General features: G+C 38.0%; 2 protein-coding genes across 6 annotated transcripts in view; one reads left to right on the top strand and one right to left on the bottom strand.

Moving 5' to 3' along the window:
* The window catches only part of LOC138181958 (protein couch potato), a 186,472-nt gene extending 179,582 nt beyond the window's left edge, over positions 1-6,890 (bottom strand). For all 4 annotated transcript variants that reach the window (XM_069117379.1, XM_069117408.1, XM_069117392.1 and 1 more), the window contains exon 1: positions 5,518-6,890. In XM_069117379.1, the coding sequence (XP_068973480.1) occupies positions 5,518-5,580 (63 nt within the window). In that variant the 5' untranslated portion in view covers positions 5,581-6,890. The remainder of the gene's footprint in view (positions 1-5,517) is intronic.
* Positions 6,891-9,801: 2,911 nt separating this feature from the next.
* On the top strand, positions 9,802-13,724 carry Mcm10 (minichromosome maintenance 10 homolog). 2 transcript variants are annotated; one of them, XM_069117240.1, is made up of 2 exons: positions 9,802-10,016; positions 10,131-13,724. In XM_069117240.1, exon 2 carries the CDS (start codon positions 10,140-10,142, stop codon positions 12,282-12,284), a length of 2,145 nt encoding a protein of 714 aa, XP_068973341.1. In that variant the 5' UTR covers positions 9,802-10,016; positions 10,131-10,139; the 3' UTR covers positions 12,285-13,724. The 2 variants fall into 2 exon arrangements, with proteins under 2 accessions (XP_068973341.1, XP_068973332.1); XM_069117231.1 differs by having other exon boundaries at positions 9,802-10,040.
* Positions 13,725-14,417: the final 693 nt, after the last annotated feature.

Raw genomic sequence — 14,417 nt, 5'->3', positions numbered from 1 at the left:
ACGATGGCGATTCTTCCGATATTTTCTGTAAACTCGAGATATCTTTTAACGCAAGAAATCGTACATTTGGTCGAGAATGATGGAAAGAACGCGGTAGGGTTAAATCGTCGAATTGATATCTAGAGATCGTCGTTTCACACCTTCCAGTTATCATATGCGAATTCAATGCTCATCGATGCTCGTATCGATCGTCGTTTATCTCGCTTCCCGAAACCCAGCAGCCCGATCGAGTATACAACGCCGGATAAACGTGTTTGGGCTATTATTCCACTGCATAATTCCAAGCGTCAAATACGTTCTTGCGATTAATTTAAAGACTGTGTATTACAGTTTGGTTATTGGTTAATAAAACTAATACGTTGTTTCGTTCTTGACAGACGAATAGAGTGGCTTTAGTATCCGAAAATTTGCGTATGGATAGATAATCGAAGAATGGCTGATGCATGAAACTTTAAGGAATTAGGATGCACGTTCCCTTTCTTCTTCGATACAGTCGGAGCTTCGATCGCGATATATTCCCGTCATTTTAACGATTAAACGATTTCATCGACGTTCCTAGAGTAGATACTATTGGCATCCTAACGGAGATGGAAAATAGGAGAAACGATTGATTATAAACGAACGATTCGCGCTACGCTACTTTTCCTCGATGATCAGTGAAATTCGATGATCTACGATATGGACGTTTCAAGAATAGTATCAACAAGAATAGGAGTCGTAACATCATAAGCAAACAAGTCCAACACTTTTATCCCATTACAATCAAACAAGCCTCGCCTAATTGAATTAAGACCATAAGTTCCCTATAATGACATACACAAGACTATCAGAAAAAAGCTAATAGCAAGTTGCAAAGTACATAAAATTTGATCCTTCTACATCTATGACGAAGAGAAACTCAATGAGGAGAGGTAAAACTATCAGGGAGGCGAGGTAAGGTGAGGTTCGTCTATTAAAAATTATACTTTACCTATCCCATGTATTCTATTGTACGTTTTCTATACGTTCCTTTGAACTTCGCACAAACGCGTAAAAGCCCGCAGTCTGTTCGTCAGCAACCAAAGAACCAGTCGCGCGCTAACGACAGTTTTGTCGCTTAGGAAAAGGGCATTTGACGACGCAGAACGACGTTTCTTAGCTACTTAGCTCGCAGCAATCAAAAATTCAATTTCTTCTTCGTGTAACGACGCCTTGCGATAATAAAAGGCTTTTGTGATTCTTCTTGTAATTTGCAGTATACGTAAATGCTACAGCGACAGTTTTGTCGCTAACGCGCGTACAGCCTCATCCGCGACAACTTCGATCGTTCTTATTCCGATAAAGCATAATCTATCCGTCTTCTCCTCCTTAGAATTTCGTTCGTCCGTGCTCGACCAAATTAATTCGACAACAAGCGTGGAATATTATTTCGGTCTCGTAGCAAACTGATGGGCTAAACAGAGGGCGAAACGTGAGGCCATTTCGCGAATTTCGTCGGCGAAATAGTCGTGGGAAATGTAAAAGCGTTTCCTCGTTACATTCACGCATGGACCCATCACGCAACAAATACGTTTTTATCCGTGACGTGGCGAGAATTAAATTTTCCCCCCGTCGTACTTTCCTTGAATAGGCTAGCGGGGAATGTAGAAGGGACAAACAGCGAAGAGGAGCCAGCAACGGTGCAGCGGCGAACAGTGGGAAAAATCGCGCAACTCTACCATTTCCCTCTTCTGAAAAAACCTGTGCATGCTTTTTATCTCAAGATCACCGGCTAAATTTTAATTACGACCCGAGCTACAGAGTGTATAACTTTTATTACGTGGCTTATTTCGCTGGTTGCGGTGAAGGGCGGAAACCAGAGTCGAAGAACTCGGATTTCACCGTGTTACGTAGCTGATATGCGAAACAAAGAGATTTTTCTGCTGGATTGTTCGCGATTTGTAGATCGTCATCGACATTTTCACGATTTGTGATTCATTTGTATCGTCGTTTGCATCGTACCCCTAACCATAACATCGTACGTACGATTTAGAATAATAAAATACTTTTGACTCTGATGCCCTTTGTCATTTAATATAAAAATTGTCAATGTTTCCGCGCGAGTAGAGGTAAAGGTAAATGTAGTTTGACGTTTGTGCGAACCCATTGATCTTACGATTTATTCGTCGACCGTTCGAATCTCAATTCTATCGATCTTTCCATCAGTTCAATTCTGCAAGAGCTTACTATTTACGTTAACTTCGAATTTCCAAAATTACATTTCCTATAATTCTTTCCACGATCCGCGCAACTTTTACACATTGTATGTTCACTGGCCGGTCTCTCGCTAGTTAACAACGTTCACGCTTCAGAACGTAAATTGTAAACGATCCGTCAATAGCAATGTCGATCTCCGTCGATAACCTCCTAATCGAGCGTTGATGTTCCTGCTTGCGAGCAATGCGGAAGAGCACGCACGGAAAGGAATCGTAAAAGGAAACCGAGCAAAACGATGGCCAAGTTTCCTGCTCTCGTGTCGTCGTTCCCGTTCGATACATCCACTCTTCCTGATCCACGTGACAGACCGTCCGACAAAGCCGGTCGTGCGAGAAAATCGTGATTTTCTCCGCGCTAAAATCTCGATCCGTACGATCGAACGATCGCACCGAACGTGACCGAAACGAACGATACTTCGCAAGATACACGTCGGCCAAACTATCCTTCGGTTCATCAAGGACAACGCGTTGGAACCACGAGTAACGATACACAGACTCGAATACGTTGCAAGTATGTAAAAGCGAAGCGATGCTTTCCAGTAGAATCAAACTTAATCCTGCTGTCCTCCTCGCTTCTTCTTCACCGTTGTATCTCTTCCGACATTTCTTCTTTTTTTCAACTATTTTATTCATAAAAGCCGTGAAACGCGTGCAAGATACGGAAATTACATCGAATAGTAAAACCAAATATTTGAAAACTGTGTATATTTTATCCCTGCCGAGGTCGTAAAATTCTGAGAGATACGATAATTCAAAATCTATGCTGCAGTGCTTATTTTTGCGAAGAAAAAACTGTACAAATATGTATGAAAGGTCCTTCGTCGTGCTAAAATTAATACGAAACGTAATATATACGTATATTTACAGTATATGGAAAATATATATAAATATAAAGAGTGAACAATTACGAATTTAAAGATATTTAGAATCAAATTTTACACGTATTTGTCAGATCAACCGCGACCTTTGGAAGATTGATAATATCTATTGAGATATGATGTTCATTTCGGATGATATAGGGGCAAGGTTAAACGCGACAGATTCAAACCCCCTGTGAGTACTTTGAGAAACGAAGTAAGTTCTGTCAAGTAGAATAATCATCGAGTAGGTTCGAAATTTTATGAACGTCTTAGCAAAAATTCTCCGTTCTCTCAAAAGTATTTTTCCGACTGTCATTGAAATCTGCTATCGTAATTGTCATGCACGATGTAATTCTACGCTGATAATAATCGATCACATGCAGCTTGTAAAGGCATAAACAGGACATACGTATTTCTGAATTTCACGACTCGATCGGTACTCGGAGGAGTATCGATTAGTTCTGATATCAAAGTACTTGCAAGTAGATTTTTGAAACTCGCAAGTACTCGTTTCGAGGTTCGCAAACAGCTTGCGAAGGTCGAATACTTCGCGAAGTACGATGAATCAACTATTTATATGTTATGAGTAATATTCGAACGGTACGAACCTTGAGTATTGATTCGGATTTATAAGTACGTAGGTACATGTTAAACTTGATCCCACCACTAACCATGAGGAAACAAACTGCCAGAAATAATTCCGCGAATGTTGCGCATCGAAAATAAGTATCGCGATATTTCACACGGTTGTGCAACGCCCCTGCTGTATTAACAATTTACGATCCGATTCGCAGGCACGAGTTTCAAACGCTTTAGTTTTCCTCCGATTTTAATCGATCGTGTGTAAAGCGTTCGAACGCGTCGCGAAAAGTTCCCTCTGTTTCTCAGTGACGTTAGTAAGGGAAGTTCTATAGCGTGAATAATAAATCGTCTTTGATTCGCTTCTATTACGGACAGCGACTCCATTTTGTCCCTAGAAGGTGAAGAAGTCGCGTAAAAGGGACGTTAGAACGATGTAATACGAGTTAAAATACGATAGAACGTAGAAAAGGATTACGTTGGCGTACGATGAAAAATTTACCGATGTATATATTAATTCTATCCCGATGTGTTATTCAAATTTCGCGCGTCATCGTGTCGATCAAATATCGATAGCGATCGGTGCGTTGCACTGGAAGCTGCACGTTCGATCAAAAAGCAGGTACATAACTAGTAAGCGTCACATAAGTTGGTATACAAGACCGACAGTTTCGTGAAAGTTAATGGAGAATTGGCGAGACAGGTGCCTGCAGCTAATAACCGGCGACTTGAACGATCGTCCAATATATATCACGAGCAAGCATGATCCAGGATTATATATAAGAGACTTCAGGTTTTCTATGACGAACAAAGCATATGTACTTGTTTTTCGTAGGACTGCGATAATAAAACAGTTGGCGCGGTCGCCTGCTACCTATGTAACGTCTGATAATGCGTGTGTCGTGTGACGAAGCGTAATCCAGCGGCATATGATGTGACAGAGAGCGTATAGCGAGCCCTCCGCGGGTCTCGCGTTGCGGAAAAATCAATAACAAGCGTGGTCTGGCGTGGCGCGTCACTCTCTCAGGTGCTCGGCTGCGAGGAAGGAAGCCGGCCTGCTAAACCAGCCTATCCAGCCAACCGACCGATCGAGCGGACGATGGAAACGAGTCACCTGCGGCACACACTGTGTATTGTGGTGCACGATCGAATTCCCGCCTTCTCTCTGCCCATATACACGCTCGTAGCGTTAAGGCTCTCTATACACATGCTTCCACAGGACTGAACCGCGTGTATGTATATACGTGTAAGTACTATGTGCACCGGCAGCCACGACACAGCACAGCACGCAAAGTTTGCGCGTGCAACGCGCCTGCGCGTTCTCGTGACGTGTAAGCCCTGGAAAGAGGAACGAGGAGGGAAGAATACGATGTACACGAGAAAAGGAAAACGATGGAAAGAGCGAGCAAGGTAGAGTAATATATAGAAGAAGAGGGAAGAAAACGAGGAAGGAAGAGAAACGAGCAATATGGCGAGCGTAGGAGTGGGACGGAGGGTAACTGAGGTAAGTTGATGGGAAGGAAGGAAGGAAGGAAGTAGGTATGTCGGATGCCCTGTGCAAATGTGTGTACGCGCGCGGCCTCGCGCGGCGCGGCACGGCGCAACGAACGGCGAGAGAAAGGGAGAAGGGTGAAAACGAGGAAGCAATCGGCGGCTCTGGTATACATACACGTATAATACATACATAGCGCATACATATCTTTATATATGTACATATTTATATATATGTAGAGAGAGAGAGAGAGAGAGAGAGAGAGAGAGAGAGAGGGAGAGAGAGGATCGTGCGTAATGCACAGGCGCGTCGTTAACGATACAATGTACGGTGTAGTAGTTAGTGCACGTACCTCGTCTTCACCGGTGGCTACCGTGTTGACGGAGTCCATACTCTGTGAGAGCGGTGCGTCCATGATGCAAGCGAGTTTGCTGGATGGTCCGGGGTTTCCGGGGGCTGCGGTTCGAGCGGGTGGCGGCGATGAGTCCACCGTATCCCGTCTCGGGCGTTTTAAAGCGGGCGGCGTTATGGTTGTACCGGCGAAGACGACAGGCGCCTCCAGGACGTATCACTGGAAATAACCCTTTTCTCGCGAGAAACCCAGGCGTATCGCCTCCTTCCTCCTTCTCCACCTTTCCCTCCTTTCCTTTCCGTTGGCGAGCGCGCGCGCGCACGTATATCCACGTACGTACGATCTATGTCTCTTGTACTTTCTTCCGTTCTGTCCTTCTACCCTCTCTCTCTCTCTTTCTTTTCGCCTTCGTTTCGCTTCTTCCGCTTCCTGTTACGTTTCTTCTTGATCGCTTGCACCTCCGCCACCACCGCCACCACCTCCACCACCTCCAGCCCTACGACAGCGCGGTGCTGCTGCTGCTGCTGCTGCTGCTACCGTTACTCTCGTTGCACCTGTCACGAGCTGTGCAAGGGCGTCAGGAAAGACCGATGCAGTGGGAAAGTAAGAGAGAGAGAGGGCTACAGCGAGAACCAGACAGTCTGAGCTGTAGGTAGAATATGTATGTAGCCTGCAGGTGTTCCCACGCGTCTATTTTAGAGCAATCGATACACCGTGCCCGTGGAGGAGGGCCGAACCCAGAGAACGTGCTCTATAGTGGTGGTTTGTCGACGACACTTGTTCATTTACCGGCCGCAGGTAGTAACCCATGCAGCAGCGACGTGCTATCCTGATTCCTCTCCTGCTAACTCTTCTTCGCGTATTTTATAACACGTATATAATCGTAGACGATATTGATTAATAATCGCGTATCAATCGATCACGCGACCACGGAGATGAACCAGCACGACGATGAACAGCGACGATCCGGATCCGGATGTACTTGCACGACGACGTGTGCAGACGAGACAGGCAGGTAACGGCGATTCGCGGGAGACGTAGAGCGCGTTTATCGCGAGCGCGGCGCGTGCGTTCGTCGTGTTTTACGTGTGCTTGTATTTTATATGTATTTCTTCGCGTGTTTTTATGTAGTTGATCGAGAAAAGATATGTATATGTATTAACGTTGACGATTGACCCTTTTGTATGTATACAATTGCGTGTCGATTGAACCAATTAGAGTAGAGACCGAGCGGCAAAGACGAGTAACTCGGCGAGGGACGAACGAAAAAACGTAGACCGCAATTTATAAATGAACAACACACCGGTCAGGCAAGTAAGAATAATAATAATATATTGTTACGTAAGCACTGCGACACGACTGGTACGCAGGTTGCCGATAGACTGACGGACTGCGAACGAGCACGACGCTCGAGACGGGTGCGCGCGCGGGGTCGAATCGCTGTCGGCGCAGGGGTGGGGCGCGGTGGGGTGGCCCGCGGGCCACTGGGTCGGGGTAGGTGAGTGGGTGGCAAACAGGGGTGGGGGTCACGCACGAGGTACGACGAGGGGGTCAAGGGGCAAGGCACGCGCCTGGAGGGGACTCGCCCTCCCATGTTTTACCTTTTCCTCCGACGATGCTCTAGGTGACTCCGACCGAGGAAATTGCAAGCTCTGCCTCTATCAAACGGAGGCACGACCGAGTTCGTTAATAAAGGGGAAAAAATGAGTGATTCTCCAGCTTCGCTACGTGCCTCTTTCGATTCCAGGAAACATGCTACTTTGTAGAAATTATGTTGACAACAACGTTGCTATGGACAGTTGTGTATATTGCAGTTGTACGGCGGAGCGCGTGTTTTACCATGACGCGAACCGACGCGTTCAACGATATACGCTAAGGCTAATCGATCGTTTGTAAATTGATACTTACTACTGCTCGTAAATTTCCTTTCTTATACATGAATTTCATCGTGCACGCGCGACTTTTATTCTACATATGTATATTACCTTCCTGAATAATCTATTCGGTGATACGAATATAACGTAGTATAAAACTCCATAACGGAGTGTAAAATATTTATTCTCGGAAGAATATTCATTTTAGCAGCTATTATGACGCCGCTGTTTTAATTTTAAATATTAGAGAACTAATGTATATATTGTACTATATCTCGTTTTGTTATTCGATAAAGAAATTCCCAAAGGTATTCAACCGCACGAAACATTGTCACGCGACTACTTTCTGGAACTGAAATATATTTCTTTTTTTTATTACTTATATTTATCCTTTTATAGCAGACATCTGTATTTTCCATAGGACGCAGATGGTACGAAGTCCTCGAAGGAACCGAAAGGACGAAAGAGAGAACCACTGCGTGTTGCACCGTTCTACTCGAAAAACTTCGTAACCATACGCTTTCCCCATGACTAACAGGTGGAAGGCGTTTGAAACGTGCAGCTTTCCTCGAGATTAGCAGGTGGAGGATACTATTGGTGCCTCGTGCCGCGGATTATTTCGAACCAGATCTAGAGAAACCACCTTCCCTTGTAGAAAGCATATGGACGACTTAGCGCGACGTTAAACCGCGCTTCAGCAGGGATCGTTTGACTTTTCAACATTAATATCGCAAAAAAATAACGATCAAATTAAAATAATATTAAACGAAACTTTACAACAAAAGTTTTTATTTCTTTTTAAGATGAATTTTCATGGCGGGAAATGTAAGTGCAATATTGTTTCTACGATTCTCTTTCAGACAAATCGCATTGAGGTTTAGTTATAGATAAGCCAACCGACGTTGTTCGTTACAACGCGAAGATATAGCAGTGGACACTTCTTGCAAATTATATATTAAAGACAAACGATTTTCCAACGGCACCAGAGAAAGAAATTCTTGCTTTGAGAAAAGTTATCGTCACAAATAAGAAAGTAATATAGCTGCAGGATCGATAGACAGTAAAGTGTAGCGGAGAATATGTTTTATTGATGACTTATTGCTCGAATCGATCGTCGGTTCCACGGTAGCAAATAGAGTGACAGTATACATATGCTTCTTAGTCACTGAAAATTATAGCATTATCATTCGTTACTGTTTGTAAATATATATTAAGAATTTTTTTCGAAAATTGTACTAATTTTTCCACTGTCGATCATCAAATATATTTCTTTCAATTTTATTACATTATCGATGACGTGATTCTTGTTATTCCTGTTATTTATTAAATAAACACCAAGTGTAATGGCAATTAGATACAACTACTCTTACAGATGGTGGCTTACGTAAAGAATATGAAATGACTTGCACGCTATGATTACTGCAGCGCAAACTTAAAACGAACGTCCTGCCGTGCTATTTATTTCGCTCGATAATCGTTCACGCATACGAAAGCACAATGTTTAAAATAAAATTTTGTGCTGTTTTTAGAAAAATTCTAAAAGTATATTCTACTTCGTTGTTATCGTGATTCTGTTACTGAATGAGGTAAAGAAAGGTTTCACAAACGTATTGAGTATTCTTTTACAAATTTATAAATTCGGATGAATTCTTTTAGTTTTTAACAGCTTCTTTACGATAACAGTATTATGATAAAAGATTATAACATTTTCCAAATTCGTAGGTAGGAGGAATAAGAAATGAGTTTCAAATCCATCCACACGGATATTTCGGTGCTACTTTTCTTTCTACAAAACTCATTTCTGTATCCTTTAGGCAGACTGCAATATCCAAAATAAATCTTTCATATGACCGATCGATTTTCATGCTACGGATTGATGAAAAGACAACTTTCACGCTAAAAAAATCGTTAATAGATACATATAAATAAACTTTAATGCTCTCTATTAACCTATATTGATTGTAAATATTTCTATCTTTTATTAAGTGATTACATTGCATTTCAAATCAAATATTTTAACAATTTTGGTGTATTAATTCTGCCTGTTTTTCATCAATTATGTTGAACTTAAAAGATATAATTTGTTTCAAACAACATCAGAAATTATAAAGATTTATATATACGTACAATTGTATTTAGTAATTTGTATTTAGTATTTAGGGTTTTTGGAAGTACTATATTTCTTAAAGTATGATGTCTTGTAGTATACTCGTATAATATAACAGTACCTCAAATTGCACACATTAATTCATCTATTTCCAATACCGAATACTTAATTTTATTGGTTAGTTCTATTTTGTCCAATTTTCGAACCATTAATACGATTTATTTAAAAAGGCATAATACTTAATTGTTTCCAATATTAAGTAATTGGATTAAAAGAAATTTTATATCTACTCGTGATAATTTTACAAATACGAAACAGATTCGAGAAGCAAATTTTTGGTCGTACCGATGAAAACATAGCTTGTCATTAAGAAATGGCGGGAAAGATGGCAGACTGTTTTGATAATCACTCGTGACTTGTTGCTTATCTGTATAATGAACGCGTTAAGCTGACTAACAAGGGATCTTAAAGATATAATTTTTTTTAGCGATTAAGTTTTAACATCTTTTGTATTAAAAGTAAACAATTTCTGCGTGTAATTTGTAAGTAATAAAGGTTAATGAAATACTTTTAAAACTGCTAAAATATTACTTATATTCGTATAGTTATTATAGTAAATAATTTTATTTTAGATATTTAAAATGGATAATGATAGTGATTCTGACGTAAATGATATTTTAAATGATCTCTTAGCTAATGGTGATACAGAAGAAAATCAGGAATTATCTCAAAAAGAAACTCAAAAAGAAACTCAAAAAAAAACTCTTAAAGAACTAGACTTTAATTTCTTAGACAGTACACCTAAAACAATTGATGGAAGTAAATCTACTAATCCCCAGGAAAAAAGTGAAGTTTATGATGATACCCTTGATACTTCGGATGATGAAGACAGGCGTTACTTCGAGGAACAAAAATATTCCAATTATGGACGTGATATAAAAACTTTATTAAAAAAAGAAACTATTAAAAAAGATGAGGATAGACCACTTCCACGTAAAAGCAGTAGAACATTTGATTTTAGTGCAACAAAAACCAATAAAAATTTAAATACAGTAACAAATAATGCTATTGTTACAGCAAAAGATGTTTATAGTGATCCATTTTTTGGATTAAGAATCGTTAATCCAATAATCTCTTCGGCAGAGTTGAAAGCACGTATGAGTGATAAAGTACCTGTTACCGTATCAAGAATAAAATATCATCTTAATGCAGAAAAAATGGAGAAAGACTGGGTAATTGCAGGAGTATTAATAAATAAATCTACACCAAAAACTTCTCAAAAAGGAAGTACATATGCTATATGGAAAATAAGCGATTTATCTGATAATATGAATACTGTGTGCCTTTTTATGTTTAGTAATGCATATAAAACACTATGGAAAACTACTATTGGGACTGTGATAGGTATTCTTAATCCAAATGTCTTGGAATCTAAAGACAATTCTGATTTAGCAACATTATCAGTTGATAATCCTCAGAGGGTCATGATACTTGGTAAATCTAAAGATATGGGGAAATGCAAGTCCAGGAAAAAGAATGGAGAACCATGTAGTTCTATTATAAATCTTAGTCGTTGTGAATTTTGTTTATATCACATCAAGCAAGAATACAAGAAATGCTCTCGCAGAGCAGAATTACAGGCATTTAGTAATACTCAGAAATTTTCAATAGATATGTTAAAACAAAAACCACAACAAAAACAAAAATCATTTTTCAACAATATGCCTGAATTTAATGCTGTTGTTGCTGTAAAAAATAAAAAATTAGAAGAAAAAGATGCCAAACGATTAGCATTACTTTCAGGAAGCCAGAAGATTAATGATTCAACTATTAATAGTTTAGATAATGTAAAAAATCGAAATGTGAAAACAGATATACCAGGACAACAAATAACAAAAGACTTTGAACAGATGAATAAGTCGAGAGGTTGGAAAGCTGCTGTCTTATCACAAACATCTTCAGTCCACAAGACATCCTCTTCATCTACGTTAATAGAGTTAAATTCGTGCAAAAATAATAATATAGGAAACAAAAATTTGTCTTCTCTATCTTCAAATCCTCGCTTAGGTATTGGTTGTCTTGGAGGAACGATAGATTTGTCAGAGCCTATAACTAAAAGACAAATTAACATAGCTAAAAATAATGCTGTAAAATGGATTAAAGAAAATGGAAAAATTGAACCTAAAGATCCTAACAAAGTACGTTTGAGTAAAAAGGAGAAACTAGAAAAGGGAAAAAAACGTCCAAGAGAATCAGAAAATGATGAAAGGCAAGAAGCAAAGAAATCAAATGTACTATCAGATAAATTTAAAGAAATGATGCAAACTAAATCTGCTCATACTGATCTCATTGAAAAATCCTATGAACAGGAGCAAGACAAATATTTCAATAAGCTAGAAATGAAAGAAAGAATGGAAGAGAAAATGTTGACTACTTATAAGGTTCCTTGTAAAGCTGTTAGATGTTTAATTTGTAAATATACGTCTTTTTCTGCTTCTGAAATGTGCAAAGAGCAGAATCATCCATTGCGTGTTGCTGATGCGGTGAAAAGATTCTTCAAATGTGGAGATTGTGGAAATAGAACAGTGAGTTTAGACAGAATACCTTCGCATAGTTGTATAAAATGCAGCAGTTCAAATTGGACAAGGGCTGCAATGATGGATGAAAGAAGAACAAATGTTTCCGTCACCGCGTTATCCATTCGCGGAGATGAGGAAACTTTTATCGGATCAACGACTAAAGATGCCAATCTTAATCTCTTGGTACCAGATAAGGATGACAAGTAGTATCATTATAAATAAAAATTTATAAAATATTATATACAAGAGTGACATCTTTGCTATAAATTTACATCTATTTAACTTTTATACTGTATCTTATAAGCATAGATAATTGTTTGTATTATTGTCCTTAACATATCAATACTCTTTTACTATGTGAAATACACAAGTATAAAAAAACTCTGATGTGATGTAGCTATATGTATATATAAATATAATTTAATGTTTTTACAAGACTAATGTTACTTCAAAAGAAATTAAAGAAATAAATACATTTAACTATATCCGTTCAAATATACATACTGAGCAAAGATATCTAGGTACATCCAGGTGTAAAATATAAGATTGTATTTCATAGAGTATTTTCTCTTTTATTATATTCTTTCAATTTCTCTTCATCTTTCTATTCAAATTTCTATTCAATAGCACCTCGTTCCATAGGCGAATATGTATGTCTTACCAATAATATAAAGAATTTTTTCTGTTACTTCATGTAAGTAAAATTCACGTATATAAAAGGGAGAGCATTAACAAAAATGTAAGAAGACGTTATAATTGGAACCCGGAAATATCTCTCATTGTGATCGGATCCATCACAGAGCAAAAACGTTAAAATCTATTTTTTCATTCTATCTCCGCTATTATTTATCTTACTTTTTACAATTCTAAAATATTTTTAAATAGTTATCTTGGATGTGCCCTGTGAAAACAAATATTATTGTGACATTTTCGGGTTCTAATAGCAACTTGTTTGCATGAGAAACATAGACTGTATTTTTCACTTCTTATTCACTTTTTCATATTCTATTCTATTCAGATTCTTATTAAATTTTGATATTAACGATACGTTAATTTTCTTTGCGTATAAATTTTGTGTAATGCGTATGTGAAAAAAGGGAGATTGGAAATAATGTTTAATTAACAAATAAATTGAAAATATTTTCGAAGAGAAGCGAAAGCGATTAAAATATTTCATTGTTAGTTTTACAAAATTTATATTCTTCTCGATTCCGTATTATTAACAGTAAAATAATAGTACAATTTTAATTGTTAATAACTACCACATATACCAAAACATACAAAACATAGATATATGAGCTAACTACTTGATAGAGTTAAAGATAATTATAAGTTAACACTGTGAATTTTTATCGAGGTAACTTCTATCATCATAATCAGAATGTTTTGTCACATAGACTACATTTAAGTATCATAAACTATCATTTCATTATTATGAGCCATTATTTCAATATCCCTCTTTATCACTTCACAAAACATCTTTTATAGAACATGTATCATGGTACGGCCAACATTTTACTCGTAAACTCGAAATTCATATTTTTACCGTATCCTCGTATTCATTTCAGTAAAAACGAATTAAAATTTTTAGGGTATAGCATGAATGTACTTTACGCGTACAATACATGTAAAATATGAGGTATTAAATCCACATTTTGAAAAATTTCATTAAGCAAAAACTTATAACGATTACATCTTTGTATTGCCTTGTTAGATAAAAAGTAACATTTGAAAGAACAAAAATATTTTGTTAGAGCAATACAGGAGAATAAGATTGCCAAAAATTATAAATCTGTTAGCAGATTATACAACTATGCTTATGGAAGAGATCATAGGCAAGCCATAATCTAAGTACGTCATTGATTTGTTTAAATGAGATGTACGAGCGACGTCTATTAATTCCTTTCTTTCATGCGTTCTTCTGCAAATTCACATTCCCTTACCTTATAAAAAAATTAAAAACAAAAAAAACCGAAAATTATTCAAGATTACACGGCTTTTTCCTAATCTCTTTCAGACGTTTACCGAGTTCTTAGAACTAGAACTTGTATACTTAAAATAATCTTCTGTTAAGCAGAAGAAATAATCGCACCGATGTAGTAATAAATAATTATCTAGATTCCTATCGAAAGAATGTTTACATATAAAAATTTAAAGAAACATTAAGCTGACATTCAACATTTCGCTGCCTTGAAGACAATACACAGATACAATACTTTTAAACCATCATGTTTTGGAATTCGTTGTGCACATACCATAAGCCAGGTCATTTTTTGTTGAACGTTCTATTTTGATGAAGTTTTCATAAAGCTTTATCCTTGCATCACATATGGCATAATA

The sequence above is a fragment of the Bombus flavifrons genome, chromosome 1 (assembly GCF_040668555.2).
Source record: "Bombus flavifrons isolate JBK064 chromosome 1, iyBomFlav1_principal, whole genome shotgun sequence".
NCBI classification, from domain to species: Eukaryota; Metazoa; Arthropoda; class Insecta; order Hymenoptera; family Apidae; genus Bombus; species Bombus flavifrons.
This window is presented reverse-complemented; position numbering and strand designations above follow the sequence as displayed.

Bases quoted from the DNA above. Each gene is read 5' to 3' on its own strand.
- Mcm10 (XM_069117240.1), top strand. From the start codon at position 10,140: ATGGATAATGATAGTGATTCTGACGTAAATGATATTTTAAATGATCTC.